We start from the raw sequence: 27,306 nt of genomic DNA, 5'->3' as shown, positions 1-27,306 counted from the left end.
GGACACGCCTCCACCTCTAGTGTTTCGGTCCAGGTTAGGTGGCTGAAAGGTGTGGTATGAATTATAGCCTGGTAAAGCAGGGGTGCTCTCTGGAGCCTTGAACCAGGTCTCTGTCACTGCACCAATGTCGATATTCTCCATTTTAAGGAGTGCCTCGAGTGAGTGCATTTTGAGGTTTAGATTTCTAGCACTGAGTAGCATTACCCTCAGATTTTGCTTGCTTGTACCTGTTACGGTGGTGAATTTGTCATTTGAACCTTGCGTAAAAAGGCACTATAGGGGTGGCAAGAGCCTTAGCCAGTATCCAGAATCCCAAGGGTGACAGGTGCAGGCCATCTCTGGCAAAGCATCGTGGTCTGTCGATCATGTCATCCCAGGCAGACAGATACTGGATTCCCTTAGAATGACACCAGAAGCTTAGCCAATTGTCGAAGTCAGTCATTTTGTCCTTGTACTGTAGTATCATTCTGGGTGATGGCAGGATGCTACTCGGGGCTAGGGTCATACCTGCCTGGGCTACAAGATCGGACAGCTCCTCCATGTCTCTTTCCATGTAGTCCAAGGAGATACATCTCAGGTCATTTGCACCAACATTGACAATGAGTCATATTTGTACTTGTAGAGTGACCCTGAATGCGTGCTTTTATATATATATATATATATTATATATATATTTATATGTATATATATATATATATATATATATATATATATATACATATAGATTCATTTTTTATAAATGTGTGTTTGTTTTTATGTGTGTGTGTGTGTGTGTGTGTGTGTGTGTGTACACACAGACACACACTCACACAGAAAAACACATTAGGAATATTTACATTGTTTACAGTCTTGATTCATAAAAAGAATGGATAAACAGAAGTTATGCTCTTTTAGTCCCCAGACAAAAACAACACTGTAAAAAGAGTATGTAGTGTACCTTTCATGGAAAACTGAAGCAGCTGTGAAGGCATACTACACCTTCCCAGAAACTAGAAAACCTAGTGTAAAAGTGGGTAAAGCACCAAAAACTATTGTTACGATGGATGAGAAAGTTACCTTAGAGAGCAGACTGTGCTAAGACAGTCACAGGCTAATTGAAGTAAAGTCAAGGTTCAGCTTTTCATTTTGTTCACTCCAGGCTGCATATGCTTGCTTAAATTTTGTCTTTTGCCGTAAAATTAATGAGGACTGTGTGATGCAATAACAATTTTACTCAAATGTTGTGTAACCAAAATGTTTTCTTTTACAGGTTTCATGTCTCTGAAACATTTGATGATCCTAACCCATTAGTGCTAAATGGCAGTTCGGTAAGCAAAGTTAAAACTGATTCATTGGTTCATTTTGTTGTCTTACCTTGTTTTCAGGTATATTCCATCTGTTTTTGTGTTTATATGTTTAGGGCTGAGCATGCTTATTGAATAATAATGCCATGCTTAATTGTTGCTGACTACTTTGCTAACTTTGGCATAATGATTCAGTGTGTCACATTGGAGTCGGCTACAGTAATGGGCAAGTAGAGTTCCGTGATGAATGATTTGTCTTGATATAAATGAACAGCAGCATTAAACAAATACAAGCTTTTTCTTCAGAAGCTGATTGCATTTCTTATTTTTGTCATGGTTCATCTTTCTGTACGCTATGTTTAAAATAATTATATTTAAATTATTAAAATATTTTGTTCGTTAGCATTACTTTCAGAAACAGAATATGTGTAGGTACAAGTAATGAAACATTTTCTAGAGTGCTACATCTTGCAAGCCACATATTTTAAAATGTCTACCATTGCTATCACTGATTTACCATCTTTGGAAGGGTAATCCAGCAACATTTTTCTGGGCTTTATGTGTCCCGTTTCATTCTCTTATAATAGATAACTCACATGTGGGTGTTGCATGGATTTACTCATGAATGTGATTTCTGGATGGGTGAGCTGATCCAGAGATCTTTATCAGTCACGACCTGTGTTCGAAAGGTACAAAGTTAATAATGAAGCATGCAGTAATAATAAATAGAAAAATGTAGTCCATAATTGAAAAAAAAAAGGAAGATTACTGTATGCTTAAAACTGTACAGGTGTTCCCTTATGTTTGTAGAAAGGACTTACAAGTTGTCAAGACTCAATTTGAATAAAATTTAGTGTGGTGTCTTCTGAGATTAGTACACATTAGAGTATATTTACCGTACTTACAACATGTACAAGTAGGAGACAGAATAATCATGTGCTGCAACTGTACATTTGGTTATAACGTGCATAAATTACATTAGTTAAATTTGGTTATAGTCATGGTTTAACCAGTATCACAGAAATATTTGCACCTAGCTTCTCGGAAACAGAAGTCATTGAGTGATTTCTAAAATGCACCTGTTATTTTATTGCCTTTGACCTCAGCTGATGGTCCTGTTCTTGAGAAATCCTATTTACCAGTGGCCAGTTTATACCATGGTCTGGCTAGGATGAGATAATGCCCTTGGCTGCCTCTCAGTTAGTATTTTATTCCCTAAGGGATACATCCTACAAGTACAACATCTACTCATCTTAGAGACACTGTTTTTGGTATTGTGCTGTTCCAAAAATTATTTTGTATTCCTTTCCCTTGAATAAACTATTCTAGGGAAAGCCCCCAGTAGATTTTTTAGTTCCCCACTGAAACAAAAATTCCATGCTGTACGAACAACTTCCTCTATTTCTTTTACTTGAATGTTTTAAGTTAATACTAAAGCCCTAGAATTAACTGCATCTTGTTGTTTAGGTATTGTCGCAGTATTAATATTTTTAAACCCTAAAATAGTAAAAAATGAAGTATTCCTTTTATTTAGAACTTCTTTACGTGTTTTCATCAACAATTTCAGGGGATAACCTCTTTCCAAAAACATCCCAATCAGGATATATAATTCTTCTTCCAAGATTTTGTTGTCATTTATAATTCTAGACAACCTTACCGTTTGCCCCTTTACAATACCCCTACGTTGATGCAAAGGGTGACAACTACTGTAATGCAATAGTGAATTACTGTGTGTTTCTTTCTGATATATTTTACTTGTTATACCATCTACTCCCTTTACAAGAGTTATATCCAAAAAATCTATTTGCTTGTCACTCCACTTACTAGTAAATCTAAAAAAACTTAGTTGTTGTGTTCAAATAATCAACAAAATTCTTTGCTTCTTGTTCATTCCCCTTCCACAAAATCAGGACATCATCTAGGAACCGATTGTATAATAATATTTTGTCTTTGTATACAGAATTCAAGACAAACTGTTCCTCCCATTGTCCATTCTCTTCCAAATAATGCTTTATACCTTCTTGTCTCTCTGTATCTCTTTTGCTGTGAATTAGTAGTCAGATTGGTACTTTTATGATGTTCCCAAGCTGTAACTTCTCACCCTAATCCCATTATGGTATCTGCCTTCTTGCCTGTCTGTATCTCTTTTGCTGGTAATCAGCTTGCATCTGAGACACAGACCTAAGCTCTTCTTAATGATTTTCTTCTCCACTCTGCTTAACTCTTGGTGAGTCCCCCCTTGCCAAAGAGGTGGTCATGCATGTCCATACCTCTCAACCTCTTAGAGGAGGAAATCTGGACAAAGCCTGGCATAATGGGGGGACAAAGGCCCAAAAATGGAGACACATTTTAAATAATCCTCTCACAGACTTAGGAAGTTGCTAGAATAAAATGATGTGTTTTAGCTTGCATTTTCTGAAGGATATAAAGTCTGAAACCCAAATGTATGTCATTATTTAGTGACATTAATCCTTAGATCGACCCAGCAATTTGTCAAAAAAAACATAATTTTTATGAGGAACAGACCAAAAATGTGAGGCAAAAGTCTGGACATTCTTTGAAAATCTGTACAGTTGAGAGGTATGTGCACGCAGTGATGAAGGTGTGGCAAGGGCCAGATGTAGTAACATCTATGTCAAAAAGACATGACAGGATCCTCTAGCCTCCCATGGATTGGGAATCTTGAAGTAAAATCACATTGGATGACTTCATAGGAGTGGCAGCAACCCTCAAATGAAGAACACTGAAATGAGTCTGTTGGGTCCATCCACTTGTTAAGGAATCCATTATGCTAAACCAGAAAACTAAGCTAGAAAGTAAGACACTCATGTATGTTAGTGTCAAGATCTTCATTCAGCAAAGGCATTCTCGCATAATCAAATGAGGGCTAGGAATTTGCTGTTTAAGAAGAATCAAAAGCAGAACTTCAAATGGTATGTGGGTATAATGGCATACAGAGAGCTACAGGTGATCAACAGAATTAGTGGATTTGCAGTCCTCCATCCAGGAGCCTGCAGTAGCATCTATGAGGCCTTCCCTGACTGTTCCATTCTGGAGGCAGTTGAGGGTCATGGTTCCCTCTACTTTCATGCATGGGAGGACATCGTATAGTACAATTTGATAAGGAAATTCGTATCCAGAAGATACACATACCTTGGCACTTTCATTTAGACAAAATTAAAGACGTTAGAAAAGATCATCTGTTTGTCACCTGTGGTGCTAATAAACTGAGTGGAAAAGTATCTCAAGTCTTTCTCTTTAAGTAGATCTCTGACTATTTTGCTTTTTGTCAAGTGAGACATAAGGAAGATTTACCTGGAAAACCAAGAGGACATTCTGCTAGAGCAGTGGCTACTTTTCAGACATTTTTCAAAAATGTTTCAGTTGATGATATTTACGTTGCTGCAACATGAACTTCTCTTAATGCATTCAAAATACACTATAAGCAGGATGTGATCTCTAAGTCTGGATCTGCCTTTAGGCCTTCTTTTATAACAGTCTTCTTTTAAAACATATTCTGTCATGATGCAACCCAAGAAAATGAGCTGGGGACTCTGTTGTAGATGTTGTAGTAGACTGAATGGATCATGTAAGATATAAAACTTGTATACTTACCATAGCATTTGATCTTCATGATTCTCATCTCTCCTCTTCAACATACCCTTCCACGTACAACCATACCTGGTTGAAGGGGACATGGAGGTATCACTTGAGGAACATCTGAAGAAGTAGTGAGTGAACTGTGATACGTATGATAATGATATTAGTTTTGATTTGCTTATTGCTTCAGGATGTCCATGATTTGAGGAAACAAGAAGCCACAAAGCATTATGGGAGTTGGAAGAGGAGTTGGAGCCAGGGGAAAGTCTTAAAGATGCCAGGCTGGCTAGTTCCTCTTGCAGCTAGTCTTGGAGATTGGCGCGGATGGACATGGATCGTCAAGCTCTATCTTTATGATAAGTAAATAACACACCACTCAGAGAGAGACCTTTGAAGTCATCAGATGATGGAATTTACCTTGAAAATGAGTACAGGTCTAATAGGAATGATAAAGAAGACGGGGAAGCTTTATGTGGTTTTCTTGATCAAGTATATTCTTATGTGCCTGTTCAGCAGGACAAAGCATCTAGACTCTTCAGGTCCTTTTATTCCTGGATGAACCACTTTACACAATTGTAATAGTACTAGATACCCAAAGTGTAAATCAGATAAATTCAGAATGACCTAACACTGGCTTACATTACTTATTTTTCTGTATATGCAACCTGTGAAACTAAAAATATAGTTCACATAGCTAGATGCATGAAATGTTCAGCGTTTTATGTGGGAAAATGAAATAGGAAATTAAGAGACAGGATTTGCGATCATGTGTCAGAAATCCAGACAAAAGTTAATAGCCCTTTATAAGCGTATGCATTTCAGTGGCAATTATCATTATTTTAAATTTACTATGTTATAAATTTTCTGTGTAAATGTAAGGAGGGCGATATAAGTAATAATGCAGAGAATGCAGTATATGGTAGGATAAATAGACTAAATGATTGGGTTAGATAGTATAAAGCCCATTATGAAATTAAGTCAGATGAATTTGAAGTAACCAATGATATTTTTAGATAGCATGACATGATTTTGTTTTATTTAAATGAATCATTGTTTCTATTGCATTCAAACCAATTAAGCACTGATTGCGAAATCATCATCATCATCATTATCAGCAGCAGCCATGTTTTTTCCATCATTTTCTACTAAGGTCAGGGTGTATCAGCTTTTGCTGTCTCTCTTGATTCAGTGCACTTCTCCTACCTTCTTTGACTCATGCCTGACTATCACAGGTCTTTTCTCATTCAATCCATCCACTTCTTTGCTGGACAACTTTATTTCCTCTTACTGTCTTCCTGTGTGCCTAAATCTTCTTCACCAGGTTGTCTTTCTGCTTTTCTGTGCATGTGCCTGAATCACTGTAATTTGTTCTCTTTAATCTTTTCTGCAGTTTTTAGTTACGTTGGCTTCTTTTCTGAAGTCCTCAGTACCTCTGTCACACAGTGTGTATCCTACTACCCATCTCAGACACTTCATCTCCATCAACTCTAGCTTCCTCAACTACTCTACCTTTAATGCCCAAGTTTCTGTATCGGATAGTAGTAATAGACACACCACTATTTTGTACATTTTACTTTTCATCTTCTTTGGCGTTTTCTGTCACTCACTACCAGTAATACCTGTGCCATTTGGCTTCAGCCCCTCTGAATCTAGCTTTGACCTCTTCATTCAGTCTTTCCTTCTCCTCAACCACCCATCCCAAATACTGAAGCTGTTAACCTGTTCCACTATTTTCACTTCTCTTTAAATTCTCATGTTCTTCTGATTACTCTCATTTGCTTGCCATTACAACTGTCTTATCTGCACTTAGTTCTGAGGTTCTTGCTCAGAGTCTGCTTGTAATGTCACATCATCTGCATGCAGCAACTTTGTTGATCTGTTACTCCAACCAGTTTGCCACAGTAATTCATTACCAGTATGAAGAATAATGAACTCAGAGCTGAACCGTGATGCACATCTGCTCCCACTGGGAACCCCTGTTCGAGACCACTTTTCGTACTTGAGTACTGATTGTGAAAGCTTATTGTAAAAGCTTGTGTTTTATGTGGATTTATCATAAATGTCCTCTGTTTCAACTAGTGCTGGTCTTTTGCTTTTTTGGGTGGTTTTATCATTCCTTGTTGATCCCCCCAGACTTTTGTCTAGGATCTTGGCCTTACTTTTCCATTGATAAACTTTGAAAATATATTCAGTACTGGGTGACAAATTAGTGAGCGGATGTTTGCAGTCATAGTGCAGCTGATAGTCTTATTGCTACTGTTGACACTATGCTTCTGTATCAGTCTGGACACTGGACTTGGCATACATATTTGTGTCAAGCATCTAACTTGCACGACATGTCAGTTGCAGCTTATTACACGTATAAGTGTGTGTGTGTGGGTGTGTGTGTGTGTGTGTGTGTGTGTGTGTGTGTGTGTGTGTGTGTGTGTGTGTGTGTGTGTGTGTCTGTATGTGTGTCTGTATGTGTGTTGGGAGACTTAGGAAATATTGTGGGAATGCATTATCTCCCTCTCATTCTGAGTCTTCAGCTATGGCTGAATCTTGAGACATGGAAGCTCCTGTCCCAGGCTGAAACACATAATCACTTGCCTTCCTCTGCAGTTTTGCTCACAAAGTCCCCGGTTGAAGCCAGCTGTCCCCGGTGCTAGACCTAAGAATTGTTTAAACACAGAATTGTAAGGTGGATATGTGTGATCTCATTTCTCAGCATAGATGTCAAAAGCTAAATTATCTGACTATTGTGTTCCTTGCTGGAGATCAGAGCTTTGTACAAATTTGTTAACATGAGTTATTTGTCTGCCATTTTGGCCTTACTTGCCATGACATTTTATTTATTTGACATTTGTTAACCAGGTTAGTCCGACTGGACAGACGCCCTTTTTCAGCGGAGGCCCGAGGTGAAAAGCTCCAAATAGTACATGTAACAAAAGTAAACCACTGACAGAGTGAAAAAATAACATTTAGAGTTAAGTAAATATGACGACTTGTCCAAGAAAAAAACATGCTAGAGAATATGCAGTGACTTAAAACATATTAAAGTTCAAAAGTACCATACAGTACTAACAAAGAAAAACTAAAATATTGGTCACATGCATGCAAAATATAAAGTGAAACAGATAAATTATAAATGTACACTATATACAGGAGATAATTCCAAGGCACAAATCACTATCTACGTCTGCAGAGCTGTAGGCTGAGAGAAAAGCTGACTATTAATAGATATATCAGGGAGACAGCTGAAATGGTTGCTGCAGGATTATTGGGCAAGTATAAGAGGAGGAGAAGATAGGATTAAGTTGGGTGATTACATAAGCATGACCATGTTTTATGAAGGGTATCCTTTAAAGCTGTTTTAAAAGAGTTTGGGTTTGGGATTGATCCAACATTAAGCAGTAGTTTATTCCAGGCATTTACCACTGAGTAGCTGTAGAGATGTTTGCCAGCATTTTTTGGGGCACATACACTTGGAGAAGATGCTGTTGAGAGCTACGGAGGGCATGGTTGGGAGTGTAGGGATGGATGAGGGAAGAGAGAGAGAGAGAGGGGCAGGAGAAGGGTTAATGTAAGACAGAATGAGTCATGAGAAGCTGGAGTAGTAGGATTTGATGGTGAAATTCCAGCCACTGCAGGTTCTTCAAGGCTAGGCATTGGTGAGAGAGGTAAGGGAGATTGAAGGCAAATCTTGCAATTTTATTGTAAGTGAGTTCCAGTTTAGACATAAGATTGCATTGGAGGTGAATAAGAATAGGGGCTGTATATAGTAGGGTGGGGAGTAGGATGCCTTGTGCAAGGGAGAGCCTAGCAGCATCTGTGAGGAATTTCTTATGCCTATATAGCAGGCCTAACTTTTTATGAGTCTTTTTAATGCAGTGCTGAATATGGAGATCAAACTTTAGCTGGTCATTGATAATAACTCCTAGAAGTTTAGTGTGAGGTTCATCAGAAATTATAGTTTTATTTAGGGAGGAGACCGTAAAGGTAGCTTTGTGATGTTGGAGGGCTCTAGGGAGGAATACAAGAAGTTTATTTTTCTTAGGGTTCAGTAGAAGTTGGTTGGAAGTTAGCCATTTTTTGATTGAGTGCAGAGACTCTTGGATGATGGTGTGAAGATGGGAGACATTGTTGATCAGGAGGTGATTGCGGAATCATCAGCATATTGTATGACTGAAGAGGGTGGAGAGGAAGAGTGGAGGTTATTAATGAAGATATTAAATAATAGAGGTATAAGGATGGAGCCTTGGGGTACCCCTGTTTGTAGACGTAAGAAGGGGGAGAAGTTAGATTGCTATTTAACTGCTTGGAATCTGTTAGAGAGGTAGCTGGAAAAACAAGAAAGTTCAGAGTTGGAGACATTACAGGTAATTAGCTTGGATAGAAGTAGTCTGTAGGAAACAGTATCAAAGGCTTTGGATAGGTCCAGAATAGACAGGAGAATGGCCTTACTGTTGTCACGAGAGTTAGCAAAAGATTTTGTGAAGGATGTCAGAGCAGTAGCTGTACTGTGTTTTGGGTGAAAACCATGCTGTGTAGGGATGAGGAGATTTTCTAGCAGAAGGTAATCAAGAGACTGTTTATGAATGCATTTTTTGTAGAATGTTTGACAAGGGAGATAAAATGGCAATTGGCCTAAATTTTGAGGGGTCAGTTGAGATACCACCTTTGTGTAAGGGAATGACATGACATTTCTTCCAGATCTCAGGTACATTGTTTTCTTTGATGGATCTATTTACTAATATGAAGATGGGGTAAGCAATAGAATTGGCAGCATTTTTTAGGAATTGAGGAGGAAGCTTGTTGATGATGGTGAACATGTTTTAAGTTTGCTAAGAAGTGATATGATAAAGTTGTAGGGATGGGTTTAAAAAAGAGAGAGGTTGTTAGAGTAGATGGAGGGGAAATGGGGTAGGCAATGGTGTCATTTTTAGTTAGATTACAGATAAAGTCAATGAAAAAGGAATTTGGAAATGTTGCAGTATCGGTGGAAGAGCTATTAAGATATGGGTTGGGGGATGAAGAACTTCCAGGATGTAGCAGCTTATTAACAGATTGCCAAAATTTTTAGGGATTGGAATGGGGATTTCTTAGTAGCTTTTGCAAAAATAATTTTGCTTGTCAAGGTTGACACTTTTTTTTTTGTTAGATTACGAAGCTCTCTGTAGGTTTTGAAGCTCAGTGGAAAATTTGTTTTCTTTCCCCATTTTTGCCACACAAGATCTCTGTTGTTCATGAGGGCTCGAGTGTTTTTTGTTAGCTAGGCAGCGAAATTACTTTTGATTCCTATGTTCCTGATGGTGGCCAGGGAATCAAGTGTGTCTAGGAAGATGTTGTTAAATGTCATGACTGCATCCTCCAGAGGGAGGTTTTAGAGGAAGGACCAATTGGTTGAAGAGAGCAGGTAGTTGAAGGTAGAGTTAAAGTTAGAGAGTTTACTGTAGTCTTTGTATTGCTGGAGTTTATGTAGTTGGGGAGAGTGTCTAAGTACGAAGATGGGGTGGTGATCACTTAGCATCTCAGGTAGGATGGAGGGGTTGTGGTCAAGATTAGGATTGGAGGTGAGGACCCAGTTTATAGTAGGGCCAGAGTTGGAGTGTTTATTTAGATGAGTAGTAGTGATTAGCTGGGAGAACCCATAGAAGTTAATAGATATGTTAGGGGAATCTGTGTAAAGGGCACTCCAGTCAGTGTTAATGCTGCCCAAGATTACTGTTTCATAAGTGATAGTCTGAGAGATCCAGGAGAGAAGGAGCTCCAGGATAGGGATGTTGTTACCTGGGGGGATATAAACAGAAACAATAGCTAGTTTCTTGTGAATGTTCAGTTTACAATTGACAGTGAGTACTTCAGCAGGATGAAAGTTTGGAAAAGAGATAGACAGAGGGTAGAGGGTGAGCTGATTGGAGTAAGAATATCAAAACCACTGTAGTCTATCTTGCCAGAAGATGTTATAGCCTGGGGGGAAGAAATTTAGAGTTGGATTTGTGTGGCTTAAGCCAGGTTTCAGAGAGGGTGAGAATATCAGGGCTGTGTAGGGAGATCCAGGCATGAAATGTGAAATTTTATTCATGATACTTTTAATGTTCATAGATAGAATAGATAGGTTTTTGATGGATGTGGATGTGAGATACTGAGGAGTTGTGCTGGTAGTGGAGATTGGGAGGTGAGAAGAGTAAGTAGGTAGGGAGGATTTAAGGTCAGGTCCAGGATTGGGATGAATGTTACCTTGACAGTAGTATGTTTAGAATGTGTAAACTGAGAGCAATGTGGTAATGAAGATGGAGTTAGTTTTTTGTTTTAGTTTTAAAAGGGGAGTTTGGATAGTGGGAATATCTTTATGTTATGCAAGGTGTAGGCAGAGAGATGAAAAAGAGTTGGGGATATATGATAAAAGTAGGTGGCTGAGTGACTGGATTGGGTGTAGGTAATAGTAGGTGGAGAGTATATGTGTGTCAGAGTGAATTCATAAGAGGTGGCAATAGAGGTAAAATAGAGGAAGGGAGAGATAAGAATAATTACTAGGAAGCTGTTTGAAAATTTTAGTTTTAGGTGAAACATTGTGTGGTAGGCAAGGGAAAAAGGCAGGTGTTAGAATGACCAGTTAAAAGAAGTGGTGATGAAGTACAACTATGCAGAGATCATTTAATATGATAGGTTGTTTTAAGTATGGAGGAAGCGATTGTTAAATGGAAGATTAGAGAGGAAGTTGGGAGGGGAAAGGGAGTATGGTCAAAGGGGAAAGAGTATACATTTAGTATATTTGTGGGTTGGTGGGAAGGGGGTGGGGTAGTGGACTAGTGTGAGCCTGAGCAAAGCGAGGACGAATGGAGCGGGTTGGTCCAGATCTCATGTGACGACTGAAGACTGAAGAAAAACAATCAGTGAAACTGCAAGTATATTAATATAGAAAGAAAAGGCCTTAGAGTGTCTAGGAGGACAAATCTAAAAAGTGTTTAGAAGAAGAACACTTGTCTGTCTACCTGCATAACTGCATAAACTACTGGAAACTTCAGCAAGTTATGTTTATTACTCCCACATGAGGGTATCAGAGAGACAGTCTCCTAGATCTGCTAGCTAAAGTGATTTTTTCTGGACTAATCCTTTATATTCTGCAAGTTTGGTTCCCTGGGATAGTTTAGTGAAAGCTGGATGTAAAACCAGTCAACCTGCCAAATATGAACTAAGGATCGCTACACTCAGTATAGGTTCACTGACAGGATACAGACTGGAAGCAGATGACATGATGATAAGGAGGAGGCAGAAATAAATTCACTGATGGATAGAGATTGGAAGTGGATGACACTATGGTAGGGAAGAGGCTGGACATCCTTTGTTTCTGGGAGACAAGATGAAAGGACAGTGCAGCAAAGTCACTTGGCTTGGGATCCAGAGTCTACTACTTAGGGAGAAGACAGACTAGAAATTGTGTGGGAGTTGTGGTGAGGGAGAGGCATTAGAGGACAGTAAGGGATGTCATCAGAATTAATGACAGACTAGTAACAATCAGACTCCAGCATAAGGATAGGGCATTATTCATACTCTATGCCCCACAGCTGGATTATAATAGCAAGGAAAAGAGTGCATTCAGGCAGCAGGTGTAGGACTTATCAGATAAAGCAGGGTAACATGAGTTGAAGTTGATAATGGGGGACCTAACTGTACATATCAAGACAAATAGAACAGGATATGGAGTCAGCATGGGCTCATATGAGTGGGGCAACAGGAATAAAGAAGGATGGACCATTCTAGACTTCTGCCTGGAAAATGGATTGATGGTAACTAACACATGGTTCAGCAATAGATACTTATAAAATCACATACAAGAGTGGCTAACATGCAACTCTGGTAGAATTTCTACTAGTAAGGAAAGGGCATTGGGCAGAGTCATCCCCAGTGAAACAGTTGACCATTAGCAGAAACCACTGGTTGCCACAATCATCTGCAGGCGGTTGTGAAGGCTCTAAATTAACAGTGATTAGGCTTAAGACCTGGAAGTTGACTGGAAAGGAAGCATAAGAGTTCAATGAAATACTCAGGGTTGAAGCATCTCAAGAAGAAGAGGAAATAAGTGGAGTTGAAAAATAATGGCTGCACAACAGAACAGCATGTGTGAGGACTGTGGAACAGATATGCAGCTAAGCCAGGTATGGAAATAAGGTACATAAGGAAAACTGGTAGTAGAATGCAGAAGTCCAGGAAGTCATCAAAAGAAAGAAGTATTGCAAAAAAAGGTGTGAGATGGAACAGATAAACCAGGCCAAGAAGGAGTACTGGTTGGCTAGCAAAGATGCTAAGTGAGGAATTGCAGCAAGAAGCGTCACTGTCTGGAAGCGTTCCTTATCCTAGAGAGTGTTGACATCTGTGCAGTTACTAAGACATGGTTTAAAGTCGTAGAAGGTATCCTGGCGGCACAAAGCTATAATGCCTTTCACATATTGAGACCAGCTACTGCACATGGGGTTGAGAAGGTGGCCTAATGGTTAATGTGTTTGCCTTACAAACACAAGGTACAGAGTTTGAATCTCACAGGGGATAATTGGCTAGGCTTAAAATGGCTCGCAAGGGCAATTAGCCTAGTACTAATCTATGAACCTATGATGTGGCAAGAAGTGGAGGCATATCAATCTAGATAAAAATTAAGCACTCCTCAAGATTGGTCAAACAACATGACATGCTTGAGCTACTCCTTGTCATACTGACCTTAGGTAAAATCCAGTACCATATCCTTGCTAGTTATTGGTCCCTGTCTGTGACCCAGGATAACCATGCCTCACACTTGAATGTACTGGGATCACTCACAGTTCAGCAGAACACCATATCCATGGGTGATTTCAACGATCCTATGATAAGCTGTGATACATACTCAACCACTAACATTCAAGCTCAAAGATTTCTGGATTTTGTTAATGCAAATACCATGGGACAAGTAGTCTGCACACCTACTGGGGTGTAAAATCCTGGATCTTGTATTCACATATATGAAGGAACATTAAACCACCTCATGTGTAATCTCCTCACTGGTCAGATAAGATCACTAAGTGATCATCCTTGAAATAAATATAAAAGCAGAACTCCAAGCAAACTCCATAACCTTTAAGAACTTTTCCAAGGCTAACTACCTCCTATTAAGTGATGGCATAGCTAAATTCCAAGCACCCCAAACTTGGAGAACACAGTGTCCTATACAGAAGTGTTTACAGACACCCTGTACAAGCATGTAAATAATTGAATAGAAACAGCATTACCAAACCAAAATAAACTTATGACAAACTCCAGAAACAAGCCTCCTTAGTGGAGCCCTAGTATAAATAGGTTGTACAACAAAAGAAAAAAAAAAACTTGTCCAAAAATAGGACAGGCTGTACCTAAAAGGCATACAAAAAATTCCCTCATCAATATCAGCAAGCATCTCAGGGGGGGGTCTAATCAAGTCCACCAAAGAAAATTTTGAGCCAAAAGTAGCCTCCTAGTCTAAGGGTAACCATAAGGCATTTTTAGTTATGTATGTAACCTTAAACAGAACACCTAACAGAGTGTTGAACTAATATTAAATTAAATTAACTATACCAAATCAAGGGATATAGTAAGTTTGGTGACTGATAAATTTAGCTCCAGGTACAGCCTTCTGTCACCCCTAGTCCCCCTCCCCCAGGAAATACCCTTTACAATTTTTTCCCAAACTATCACTAAAAAGCAAGTCCTCAATGCACTCTCCAGAGCTAAACAGACTGCATCAGTGAGTCCAGACAATATCTCAGGATGCTTCCTTTTTTTGTTTTCCCCATGTCTTTTTGGGTTTCTAATACCATGACGGGAATGGACCCCATTCCTAAGTCAAAGTATAATTAAAGTTCATGAAATTAGTATTGTTTCAGTCTTTTATGTTAGCCAGAAGTGCTCTTCGCTGGACCCGTAATGTGCCCAGTAATGACTCCTTCTGTAATTTGTATGGAGTTACATGTATTTGTAACATATCTAAGTATAATTGTAAATTCTTTTTTATAAGACGCATTGTTCCTACTACTACTACTGGAACTGTATGGGTATCTTTCTGCCACATTGCTCTCGTTTTTGCCTGCAAATCCTGTTATTTTATGACTTTGTGTCTCTCTGTACGTAAGATACCTTTAGTCCTAGTGTAGCGATTTCAATAATCAATGCTACTTTTGTCTTCTTTAAATGGACTATTATATCTGGTTTTCTCACATCTGTGTTATGAACTGTTGATAATAGATGATCCCATGTGATATAAACTTCATAATTTTCTATAATGCTTTGTGGCTCATATTTCCATTCCTTTTCAGCTACTTCAATATTGTAATGTTTGCACAATCCTCAGTGCAGCAGTCTTGCCACGTTATTATGCCTTTCTATATACAGTCCTTCTGCATTAGTATATCACAACCAGCAACAAGATGTGCAACTGTTTCCAATTCTGTTTTACAAAACCTGCATTTGTCTGTTTCTCCCACATGTTCAATGGACTTTGTAAATCAACGTGTACATAGTCCACCTGCCAATATTAACCTTTCATCTTTTGGTTTAAATTCACCTCTCCTTAACCATTCCTGCATTCGATACTGATCAACATGAGATTGTTCCAAGAGTTTTTTATACTTGCAGCTATATTTATGCATTTTCCACATCTCTTGCCTTCTCATCTCATCCTTCACCTTATATTCTTTTTTTGTTTTTTTGGCACATTTATTTGCTACCAGATTTTTATCTACTTGTGGTTTGATTTCCATTCCAGCTTGACGTCAATATGCTGCTGTTAAACTAAGCAGGGAAGTCATCTTAGGCTTATTCTGCTTATGTTTCAATACTTTCACTATGTATGGGTCTTGTGAGGTCATCAGATATGTATGCAGTCCCACTATTGCAAATCTATACATGTTATCAGTTTCGAGGAGGCTCATACCTCCTTCAGAACAGGGAATATGTAATCTTGCTATGCACTGATTTTTATAAATCATTTGATGAGCATGAAACATCCTTCTTGTTTTCCTCTCCAAACTATCAAACACCTTTTAGGGCCAATCAGTTACTCCAACACTGTAAGTTAGGACAGGCATAGCAAATTGGTTTATAGCTTGGACTTCGCTCCTACTTGCCAGTGCTGTTTTTAGTATTAATTTAAGTTTCTAAAATATTCCTTAGTAAGTTTTATCCGCACTTGCTCATGTTTAATTCTTGAGCCTTCATCAGTTCCCAAATATTTATATACTTCCTCTTGCTCAAGTTCGTTTATAGCACATTCCTGTCCCAAACTGATGTTTTCTTAATGCTGCAGATTTCCTGCTTTAAAAGTTGCATTTGCACATTTATCAAGACCAAATGACAGTTTTATATTATCTGAAAACATTTTAACCACTTGTAGTTGTGCTTTCAGTTTCTCATCTGATGAACTATACAGTTTTAAATTATCTACAAAAAGAAGATGAGAAGTCTTTACACTTTGTTGCTTTCTGGGAGCCAAATTATAACAATGATCTAATCCATTAAATACACAGTTTAATGGGTTAAGGGCAAGATGGAAGGCCAGTGGCGACAGAGAGTCACCCTGGAATATCCCCCTTTGAATCCTTATCCCTGGCATAATAATGTGTCCTTTATCATGGCTTAACTGGAAAGTGGTGTGCCGCTGTGTCATGGTCACTGAAATGTAATCGATCAGTGTAGAATGTATCTTATACATTTTAAACACTCTTTTATCCATGAATGTGGGATACTGTCGAATGTTTGTTTTTTTTTTTTCTGTTTGTAGTCTGTCCATGCTATACTTAGATTCTTCTCCTTTATACATTTCTCCATTATGACTTTATTTAACATCAAATGAGCCTTTGTTCTATATGAATTTCTTTTATTACCCATTTGTTCTAGTGTCATGATTGAGTTTTCTTCTAAATGCCTATAAACTCTGTTGGCATCATTTCCAGTGTATAGTTTGTATGTCATCAGAAGGCAAGTTATTGGTCTATAATTTTTAGGGTAGCTTGCGGGCTTACTCTTAAGTAGAAGTATTGTTTTTCCTGTTAGCCAGGCTAGTGTCTGTTCGCGGTGTGCATATAAATAGTTCTTATTCAGGGCTAAATCTGCATGTAAAGATGGAAATACTTTTAACCAGCAATTAGGTACTGCATCTGGGCCTGGGGTTTTCCAAGTAGGAGCTTTTCTTAGCTTTGTTTCAGTCTCTCTGGCTGTTACTTCATCCCATTGCATATCCTGTACATTTGAACTACTTATTGTTTCTTTTATTTCTTTTATCTGTTAAGCATTTCTGTTTTGTACCACAGGGTCTTCATAAATATTTCTCCAAAATATATCAATTTATTCTTTTTTGACGGTCTTTCAATTCCTTTTACCTTGTTTCCCAATTCTCTATAAAACTTTTATGGGTCATCAATAAATTGCTTACTTTGTACTTTTCCTTTAAATTTATCTGCATATCTTTTAATTTTTTCTGCCTGTGCTGAGATTTTTAGTCTGTTATTTGCAATAATGCACAATAGATCCTGATCTGTTCTGATAATGTGCATTGCTTTTATCATGTCTATTTTTGTGGATCTGTTCCCTCTTCGATTCTCTTCTAACAGTGGTACTTCTTGTCTTAATTGCTTTATAGTTTTCTCTATTTGATACTTCCATGATGGCATTCACTTTCTCCCCTTCTTTTCCATTACTACCCTATGTTCCTCCTAAATAGCTTGAAACATGACCTGTCAAGTCCACTATAATGTCTGTTCAACCATAGCCTCCAGGTAGGTTTTGTCCCTAGGGAATGGAGGACTGCAGTGGTCATCCCTCTAAATAAAGGCAGACCATCAGCTGAACCAGGGAATTACAGAGCTATAAGTATGACTAGCCTTATATGCAAGGCAATGTAAAGAATTATCTTGGATTGGGAAAGACATAGGAAGTCTTCAAACACTGGATCCATCCAGATTTGGTTTCATCATGGGCAGAACATGCCTACTAAACTTGGTGGTCTTCTTCGAGAAGGTCAGGAAAATGGCCGCACTGCCTACCTTGACCTGACAAAGGCATTTGACACAATATCTCACTCAGGTATTATAGACAGACTCAGATTTTGGCATAAATCCCTATGTTACCCGATGGATAGGAAAATGGCTCACGGATAGAACACATAAAGTTAGAGTGGAGGAATCCAGTTCCACCCAGGGGCCTGTTACTAGTCGTGTTCCACAGGACTTGATACTGGGACCTATCCTGTTTAGAATATACTTCTTTAAAGTCAAGACAAATGTAGAGAGCCTTTGGCTGACCAAATTTGCTGGTAACTGAAGATGAGTGCAATCACTGAATCTTCCATAGATGTAGATATCCTCCAGGAGGGTCTGACACAGACAAATAAGTGGTGCCAGAACAATGGCCTAAAATTCAATGCAAAAAAATGCATAATTAGACCTTTTGGGAAGATGACCACTCCCTGCAAATTACAGCCTTGTTAACACTCCCCTAAGAGTTGACTCAGTGGTAAGGGACTTGGGAACTCAGGTTCACTGTAATCTGAACTTCGATAATAATGTGGCTATGGTAGTAAGAAAAATCTGTCTACATGGTGAAACTTATAAGTAAGGGCATGGCATCCAGATCTAAGGAGATCATAGCCTCACTATATTCAGCCCTCATTAGACCAGTAATGGAGTACAGTGCACCCTTCGGCTTGTACCTGACCGGGCATTTGCAATAGCTGGAGTGGCCGCAGTGGTTCCTCATTAAAAATATACAGGGTATAAATAATATGTTCTCTGGGGAACCCATCAAAGCCCTGTCCCTGTACTCAGTCTCTTACAAACTACTGAAGGGTGATCTAGGCCTAACCTACAAGACATTCGCTGATCCAGCCCTCATGGATCTGCTACAAATCTGCAAAACAAACAGCATTAGAATTACCCAATCTAAGGATCTAAACCTCATCTGTGACATAAAAAACATGTTGGAGAGACAGGTATATGTCCTAGAAATTATCCTCTTCTCTGGAACAGACTCCCTATTTACATAAAACAGAGCTCTTCCCTAAGCCTGTTCAAACACAGTTTGGACCAATAGATGGGAAATCACAAATTTACCCCTGGTTTTCATTTGTGGCCCTCATGTACAGGGGCATTTTGTAGATGCCCCAAAGCACAGGCATACATCAAAGTTGTTCTAGCCTGTGGGCATTGGTAATTGGGAAAATTGGGCATGAACAGCTAGGTTTAAAAAAAGACTGTAGGGATGTTAGCCTAGTTATCTTCTGTGATCCTATGATCAAAGGTTGATCTTGACAAGCTAATTCTTTATTTTTCAGTAAGCACTGCTTGATTTATTTCTAACTTCAGAATATCTGCCTAAATACTTCATCCTGAAATTTTCAGGGTCTACATATTAGTTTCCCCTCAAGTGTTTGGCAGTACTCTGTATAGACTCAGGCACGTTGAGTGACATTTTTCCTGCAAAAGGAATGTATAAGGAAATGGCTCCAGTACTTATTAATAATGACCATCCCTCCTGGCATGTCTGAAGATCAGTTCCCTGTGCTTTCTCCTATTAACCAGGTGAACTTGGGCATTCTGAGGCAGTGTAGCAACTGCCTCGTGTACACAGACAACCCTCTCCCCTTACCTCCCAGCACTCAGACTTGTGAGAGATGCACTTATATACCCAAATTGGAAGCCATGCACTCTCAAGCCAAGACCAGAATAGCTGGTCAAGAGGAAAAGGTCAACACCTGCACACACCACATGCAACACATACCCCTCCAGAACACCCACTATCACATCTCTCACATAAAAACACAAATCACACACCCACCTTTGCAGAGGCTGTCAATAGAAATCTACCCAAACAGGAGAGACCTCCAAGGCAGAAGCGCACTCGACCACCACAACACAGAACAAACCACAAGACACATAGCTCACCTACACAGTGTGCCCCTCAACCTAAGCCCCTAAGGCAAAACAGCTTGCCCAATACACTAATCATGGGTGACTTGATAGTGAGGCACACTGATGTCCCACTCATTAGGTTGAATAAGGAAAAGATAACAGTCAGCTGTCTATCAGGTGCCAGAATCCGACACATAACACACGCACTCAGGTCACTCACCAACAAGTACAAGTATGACTCTGTCACTGTCCATGTAGGTGTGAATGACACCTCTCTGGCTACATGAAAAGAGACATGGAGGAGCTCTCGAATTATGTGGCCCAGGCAGGTATGACCCTAGCCCTGACCAGCATCCTACTGTCGCCCAGACTGGTACCGCAGTACAAGCAGAAAATGATTGATTTCAACAATTGGCTAAGTTTTTGTTGTCATTCTAAGGGGATCCAGTATCTGTCTGCTTGGGATGACATGATTGACAGACCTTGATGTTTTGCCAGAGATGGCCTGCATCTGTCACCCCTGGGTTTCCGGATACTGGCTAAAGCTCTTGCCACCCCTATAGTGTCTTTTTAGGTGATGTTCCAAAGACCAAATTACCACCATAACAGCTATAAATAAATTCAATCTGAGGGTCATGTTGTTCAATGCTAGAAGTCTAAATCTCAAGATGCACTTGCTCGAAGCACTCCTCAAAATGGAGAACATTGACATTTGTGCAGTAAGGGAGACCTGGTTTAAAGCAGCAGAATCCACCCCTACTGTAATGTAATGTACTGTAATGCTACCAGGCTATAACCCATTCCACTCCTTTCAGCCCCAGAACATGGACTGAAGCTCCAAAGGTGGTGGTGTCTCCATATTCATAAAAGATATGCACACCTCCAGACTAGTAGCCTAGCATAATGCATCTGAGATACTTCAGGTACAACCAACATTGGGTAAGACAAAGATTCAGGTTGTAGCCTGCTATAGGACCCAGCCATGTCCCAAGACTCTCACTCCATGTTCCTAAGAACCCTGGAAACTATTAGGGTCACACCCAACATTCTCATACTAGGTGACTTCAACTAATCCTCCATCAGCTGGGAAAACTACTCACACACTAATACACTGGCCCAATGCTTCCCGGAATTCATCAATTCCAATGCCCTGGACCAGCTCATTCTTACCCCCACTAGAGGAAGCAACATCCTTTACCTGATTATTACTAACATGGGCAACCATTGCTCTACACTAATAGTCAATTCCTCCCTGGTTAGATCTGACCACAAACTAATCACCGTGGAAATACACATCTCTCCCACACCCCTCACAAAGGTAACCACCATGAAAAACTTCTCCAAAGCTGACGTTGGGCTCCTAAAAACAGAGGTGGCTAACTTCACAGCACCATGTCAATGGAAAATAGATGCATGACTGCCAAATCATACGCCAGTGCACTGTACGAACACGTACATAAATGCATGGAACTAGCTATACCCAACAGAACCAAGACACTGTCCTCCAAAAAAAGGAAGCCAGTCTGGTTGTCCCCTGCCATTAGTAAACTCTACAACAGAAGGAAGAAACTGTTGCAGAAAAAAGGTGAAGTCCCAAGACTGGAAAAACTCCCTTATTAGCCTCAGCAAAAAGTTGAGATCCCTCATCAAAACCTCTAAAGCCAGCTATGAAGGCAGAATTGCAGCAGATAGTAAAAACAACCACAAAGCCTTCTATAGTTATATCAAAAATCTCTACGGCAATACCCAGGTTTGCTCTGAGTTACTGCACAATGGTGCCTTCTATACTGAGCTAACAGATATTGCCAACATACTGGCTGACAGATTTAGTGCCAACTTTACTCCATTCCCCCCCAAAGGACCAATCACAATACCGGAGGAATGCTAGGCACCCAGCATTACTGCAGCACAGGTTAAAGCTGCATTGTCCAAGGCCAAGAATACAGCTTCCATGGGACCCAACAATATCCCTGGATGTGTTCTACATGAACTACAAAGTGAACTGGTACCACATCTGTGTGCCCTGTTCAGTCACAGCCTCACCTCATGCTTTATTCCTACCGAATAGCGCAGTGGTACAGTCATCCTTCTCCATAAATGGGGAGCAACTAAAGACCCTGGGAATTATCGCCCCATTAGCCTGATGAGTCTGATATGTAAGGCTATGGAGTGCATCATCATGGACCTAATTAACAAAGATATAGGGAATCTCCAAACTCTAGATCCCACGCAGTTTGGTTTTGTGAAAGGTAGATCATGCCTGCTCAACCTGGTTGACTTCTTTGAGTCAGTCACCAGAGCTGTGGATGAGGGGAAGGCAGTTCATACAGCCTACCTCAGTCTGGCCAAGGCCTTTAATACCATTCCCCACTCAGGAATTATTGATAAACTCACCAAACTAGGCACCAACCCCTATAAAACTAGGTGGGTTGCAAATTGGCTCACAGATAGAACCCACAGTGTGAAAGCGGACTCCAAGTCAGACTGCCAACCAGTCACGAGTGGAGTCCCACAGGGATCGGTCCTGGGTCCTCTCCTGTTTGGCATCTACTTCTCAGAAGTCCGGGCCAACACGGAGGGAGTCCGGCTGACCAAGTTCGCAGACGACTGCAAGCTGTGAGCCATTATTAACTCCCCAAGTGATGTAGACATCCTACAGAAAGACCTCACCAATGACTGGTGTCGAAACCATAGCTTTAAGCTTAATGCCGAAAAATGCATCATCATCCCCTTTTGGAAAAACTCAGTTCCCACTAATTACCACATTGATGGGAGTCCACTGAACACTAAAGGCGTTATAAGAGATCTGGGGACACAGGTTGACAGCAACCTCTCCTTCGAACACCACATTGACAATGTGGTCAGAAAGTTCTTCTATGTGGCACATCTCATTAACAAGGGTTTTGCATCCAGGAATAAAGAGGTCATCATCTCTCTTTACTTTTCCCTCATTAGGCCAATCATCAAGTATAATGCCCCATTTGGCATGTACCTTACTAGACACCTGCAACAACTGGAAAGGCCACAAAAGTACAGAGAGGATCCTAGACCTTAAACATGTCGTACACGGACAGACTCAAAAAACTCCAGCTATTCTCTGTCTCATATCGTCTACTAAGAGGTGATCTCTGCTTGACTTACAAAGCCATGTCTGACCCAGCTCTGTTAGAAATGCTATATCTAAAGAAATCCCAATCCCTCCGGACCACACGCTCCAGAGACCTCAACCTCATTACCACAATCAACAGAACATGCTGGAGAGACAAGTTCTTAACCCAGAGACTGCCCATGCTCTGGAATAGACTTCCCATACATGTCAAGCAGAGCACCTCACTGGCCCTCTTCAAGAGAAATCTTGATGAGTGGATGGGAAATAGAAAGTTCACCCTGGGGATCACTCCAGTGGTTCTACTTGATAGAGGCACTGGGAACGAACATCGGGCGGCACGATGCCAGGGCACTTCTATGGCTAGGCTTGTAAAGACTCCAGGGCCATTAGCCTACTACACACCTATGAACCTCTAAGGCACTGTACCAACTTCTGGAAGGTGACTCAGTTGATGGCACAATGAAACACTTATCAGGTTGGAAGACAAATATAGCAAGATAAAGAAGACAGTCATCAGACACATTTGTAATGGACACTAGTAGCAGCATATTCACCCGTCCACAGGACATCAAAGGAAGGTGAAAGGAATGTTTCCAGCAGCTTATGAATGATGAAAATCCCACAGAAGATGTAATGCCCCAGATAAATCCTATGATGAAGAAAAGCACACCCTAGAAGAATTAAGAAGAGCGCTAAGGAAAATGAAGTCAGGAAAAGCAGCTGGATCAGATGAGGTCAAGGCAGATATGATCAAGATGTTGGGTGAATTAAAGAAATATGGCTCCAAGAGATTATTCATAGCATTATGGAGAGAGAGAGAGAGAGAGAGACACAGAGAGAGGCGTATCCTAGATGATTGGAGAACAAGCATACTAGTGCCAGTGCACAAGAACAAAGGGGGCATTCACAATTGTGGGCAGTATAGAAGTATCAAACTCTTGTTACACTGCATGACAGTTCTGGGGAGGGTGATTGATAAATAAAAATATGCCAAGTATTAGAAAATAAAATTGGAGTTGAGAAATTTGGATTCAGATCAGGATGTAGCACAACCGACCTAATATTTGTAAAGAGACAGTGAGCTGAGAAGAAGCTAGAAATGAGGAAAAAATTCAAATGGGCATTTCTAGACTTGGAGAATGTATATGACAAGGTTCCATGAAAGCTGATTTGGGCAGTCCTGCGTTGGTTTGAAGTCCTAGAAACATCCAGTGACACAAGTACACAATACTGGGATTCATAGAGGGGTGCTCAGTGGAAGCAGCTGTAGATCAGGGTTCTTTTCTGAGTTCACTGCTATTAATAATGGTAATGAACTACATTAACAAACAGGTCAGTGGGGACAGATCAACAAAGCTGTTGTATGCAGACAGTGTGGTATTACATGCAGGTTCTGAACAAGAACTTCAGCAGATGATGGGGGAATGGAATACAAGACTGAAGGCATACAGGATGAAACTGAGTACAGATAAGACAGTTGTAATAGCAGCAAATGGGAGAAGTCAGAAAAAGCTAAGAATTGTGATAGAAAGGAAAACAGTGGAGCAGGTTAGTAGTTTCAAGTATCTGGCAAGTTGGTTGAGGAGAAGGGAAATCTGATTGAGGAGGTCAAAGCTAGAGTCAGAGTAGCTGTAGCCAAATGGCTCAGAGTGTCTCGGGTAGTGTGTGATGCAGAAAGCTAAAGAAGCTAAAAAGTAAGTAATGAAATCAGTACTACTGTATGGTACAGAAACCTGGGCAGTGAAGACAGAGCAACTGGGGAAGCTAGAGGTGATGGATGAAGTGCCTGAGATGGGTGGAAGGAGGCATACTTTGGGAAGGACAAAGAAATGAGAACATCTAAGCAGAAGGTCAAGTAGCTGCAATTGCAGAAAAGGCCAAAGAAAACAGAATATGGTAGTTTGGGCACATGTGTAGGAAAGCAGAAAGTCTGCTGAAGAAGATTTGGGACAGACAGGAAGAAGGTAAGAGGAATTGAGGACACCCAGCAAAAAGATAGATAGAGTGCATTAGAGAAGATATGCAACAGTCAGGCATAAGATATGCAACAGTCAGGCATGGCATGACTGCCGAAGAAGGTTGGATAGTTGCATTGAATCTGGAGTGCTGAAGAAGATTTGGGACAGACGAGAAGAAGGTAAGAGGAACTGAGGACCCCCAGCAAAGCGATAGATTGCATTAGAAAAGATATGCAACAGTCAGGCATGACTGACGAAGAAGGTTGTATAGTTGCATTGAATTTGGAGTGATGGTAATAGTTAATGCAACACTCCGACCCCATTTAGAAAATGGGGAAAAAGGAGTTGATGATGATATACCTGGCCAGCTGTCAGCCTGTAGGCGAATCTGCCATTTAAGTTCACAGATTTCTATAAATCTATAAATTTCAGGTATAAATGAGAGAAGTTCCATTTCCCCCATTTTGATGCCAAAAGCACTGGAAAGGAAAAAAGTCCAAGTGAACACATAGTAATGGGGATATATATATAAATATATATATATATATATATATATATATATATATATATATATATAAGAAAAACACACAAGTCATAAATAGATCACACAAAAGATTCTATAAAAGTGTAAGCAGTAATTATGAGAAAGTTAAAAATGTTTTTGCTTATATAGTTTTTTTTTAAAGAGTAATTTAATTATGCATTAGTGCATGTAACATTTTAGCAACCCATTGTTACTAACCCACAGTTACTAAGAATATTGACTGACTAAGAACCGAGGTTATATATTGCCCTGATCTAGGCACCATTTTTAAACTTCCAGTGCTTCAGGGCCCATTAGGTGGATCAATCTGCGAGCGTGGTCCTACCTCCCAATGCTCCCTCTGAAAGGCCAACTACGTTCTGGGAACTACCTAAAGCTAGTGATTGGATCGGGAAGCAGTACATCCCTGCCCCACCAGCTTTAAATAAAATACAAGGTCCTACCTCCCCAATGCTCCCTCTCAAAGGCCAACTACGTTCTGAGAACTAACTAAAGCTAGCGATTGGATCGGGAAGCAGTACATCCCTGCCCCACCAGCTTTAAATAAAATACAAGGTCCTACCTCCCCAATGCTCCCTCTCAAAGGCCAACTATGTTCTGAGAACTACCTAAAGCTAGCGATTGGATCGGGAAGCAGTACATCCCTGCCCCACTAACTTTAAATAAAATACAAGGTTAATAACCATAGCCTAAGATTATTTCTCTGTTAACCTCGCTACCTGTGTTCAAAGCACTGGAAACAACCATTGTGTCCCAATAACCCAGTTAAAAGCTAGTAGAACTATAATTTGAAGCTAGCGGTGTGATTTAATCTAATATCATACTTCAAAGCTAATAGAACTATTATTTAAGTCTTGCTTCTCTTAGGGCAGTCACAAGTTACCTACTGTAAAACCCTGGATAATGGTACCTTGAGATACGGTTTATTCCCTCGAGTCTAAACAACCTGTCACTTAATAGAGTCCCTCCACCCTACCTGACTAAGAACCGAGGTTATATATTGCCCTGATCTAGGCGACATTTTTAAACTTCCAGTGCTTCAGGGCCCAGTAGGTGGATCAATCTGCAAGCGTGGTATGTAACTCATATTGCATATCCGTTACTAAGAATATTGACTGACTAAGAACCGAGGTTATATATTGCCTGATCTAGGTGCCATTTTTAAGCTTCCAGTGCTTCAGGGCCCAGTAGGTGGATCAATCTGCGACGTGGTATGTAACTCACATTGCGTATCAGTTACTAAGAATATTGTGAAGCATGTGTATTTGAAAATGACTGCCTTGGCTTAAATTGTCTATATAATTGGTGATAGCAGCAGACATGTTTAGCATATATTCAGCACTGGAATGTTAGCTAGCATACTCTACCTGACTACGCTTTACATGAATGTCTTCTAGTTGTATCACCTTTGTGTGCTACAAATGCATGTTTTCTAGCCTAACAATCTAGCGGCGCATTATTTGAATGCATTTACTTGAACTCGACTGCTTTGGCTTAAATTGTCTCTATAATGTGTTATAGCAGCAGACTTTTTTAGTATATATTTAGCGTTGAATGTTGTACTACCCTTGCGATGCTACAAATGAATGTCTTCTAGCCTAACATCCTAGCTATGCATTATTTGAAAGTTATCTAGCAAAATAACCTAGCTATGAACTAAATGAATGTTGGTGTGGATTACTGGGGTTAGACTGTGAATGCAACTTTGTTAATCTAAGTGGTCAGTGCACTAACGCATGCTGTGTATTACTTGAATTCCACTATTCTAATTTGTTTAATAGTACTACGCTCAGGCGCTGGGTTATAGAACTATTGTATAATTAAAGGGTAAGAGTCTTTGTGTGCAGCAGACATTAACTTGATGAATCATGTGTATAGACCTAGCTACTGTACATTAGTGGTTAAATCCAGTTCATCTTCTCTCCAT

General features: G+C 39.9%; 1 protein-coding gene across 1 annotated transcript in view; it reads left to right on the top strand.

The window, feature by feature from the left end:
- The window catches only part of NMI (N-myc and STAT interactor), a 579,174-nt gene that overhangs the window by 11,145 nt on the left and 540,723 nt on the right, over positions 1-27,306 (top strand). Inside the window, exon 2 of the mRNA XM_044074881.1 lies at positions 1,250-1,307. Coding sequence (XP_043930816.1) covers positions 1,250-1,307 — 58 coding nt within the window. The remainder of the gene's footprint in view (positions 1-1,249; positions 1,308-27,306) is intronic.

The sequence above is a fragment of the Protopterus annectens genome, chromosome 6.part0, assembly GCF_019279795.1.
Source record: "Protopterus annectens isolate FY-2018-M chromosome 6.part0, PAN1.0, whole genome shotgun sequence".
NCBI classification, from domain to species: Eukaryota; Metazoa; Chordata; order Ceratodontiformes; family Protopteridae; genus Protopterus; species Protopterus annectens.
Note: the sequence above shows the minus strand (reverse complement) of the source record. Positions and strands in the feature narration are given on the sequence as shown.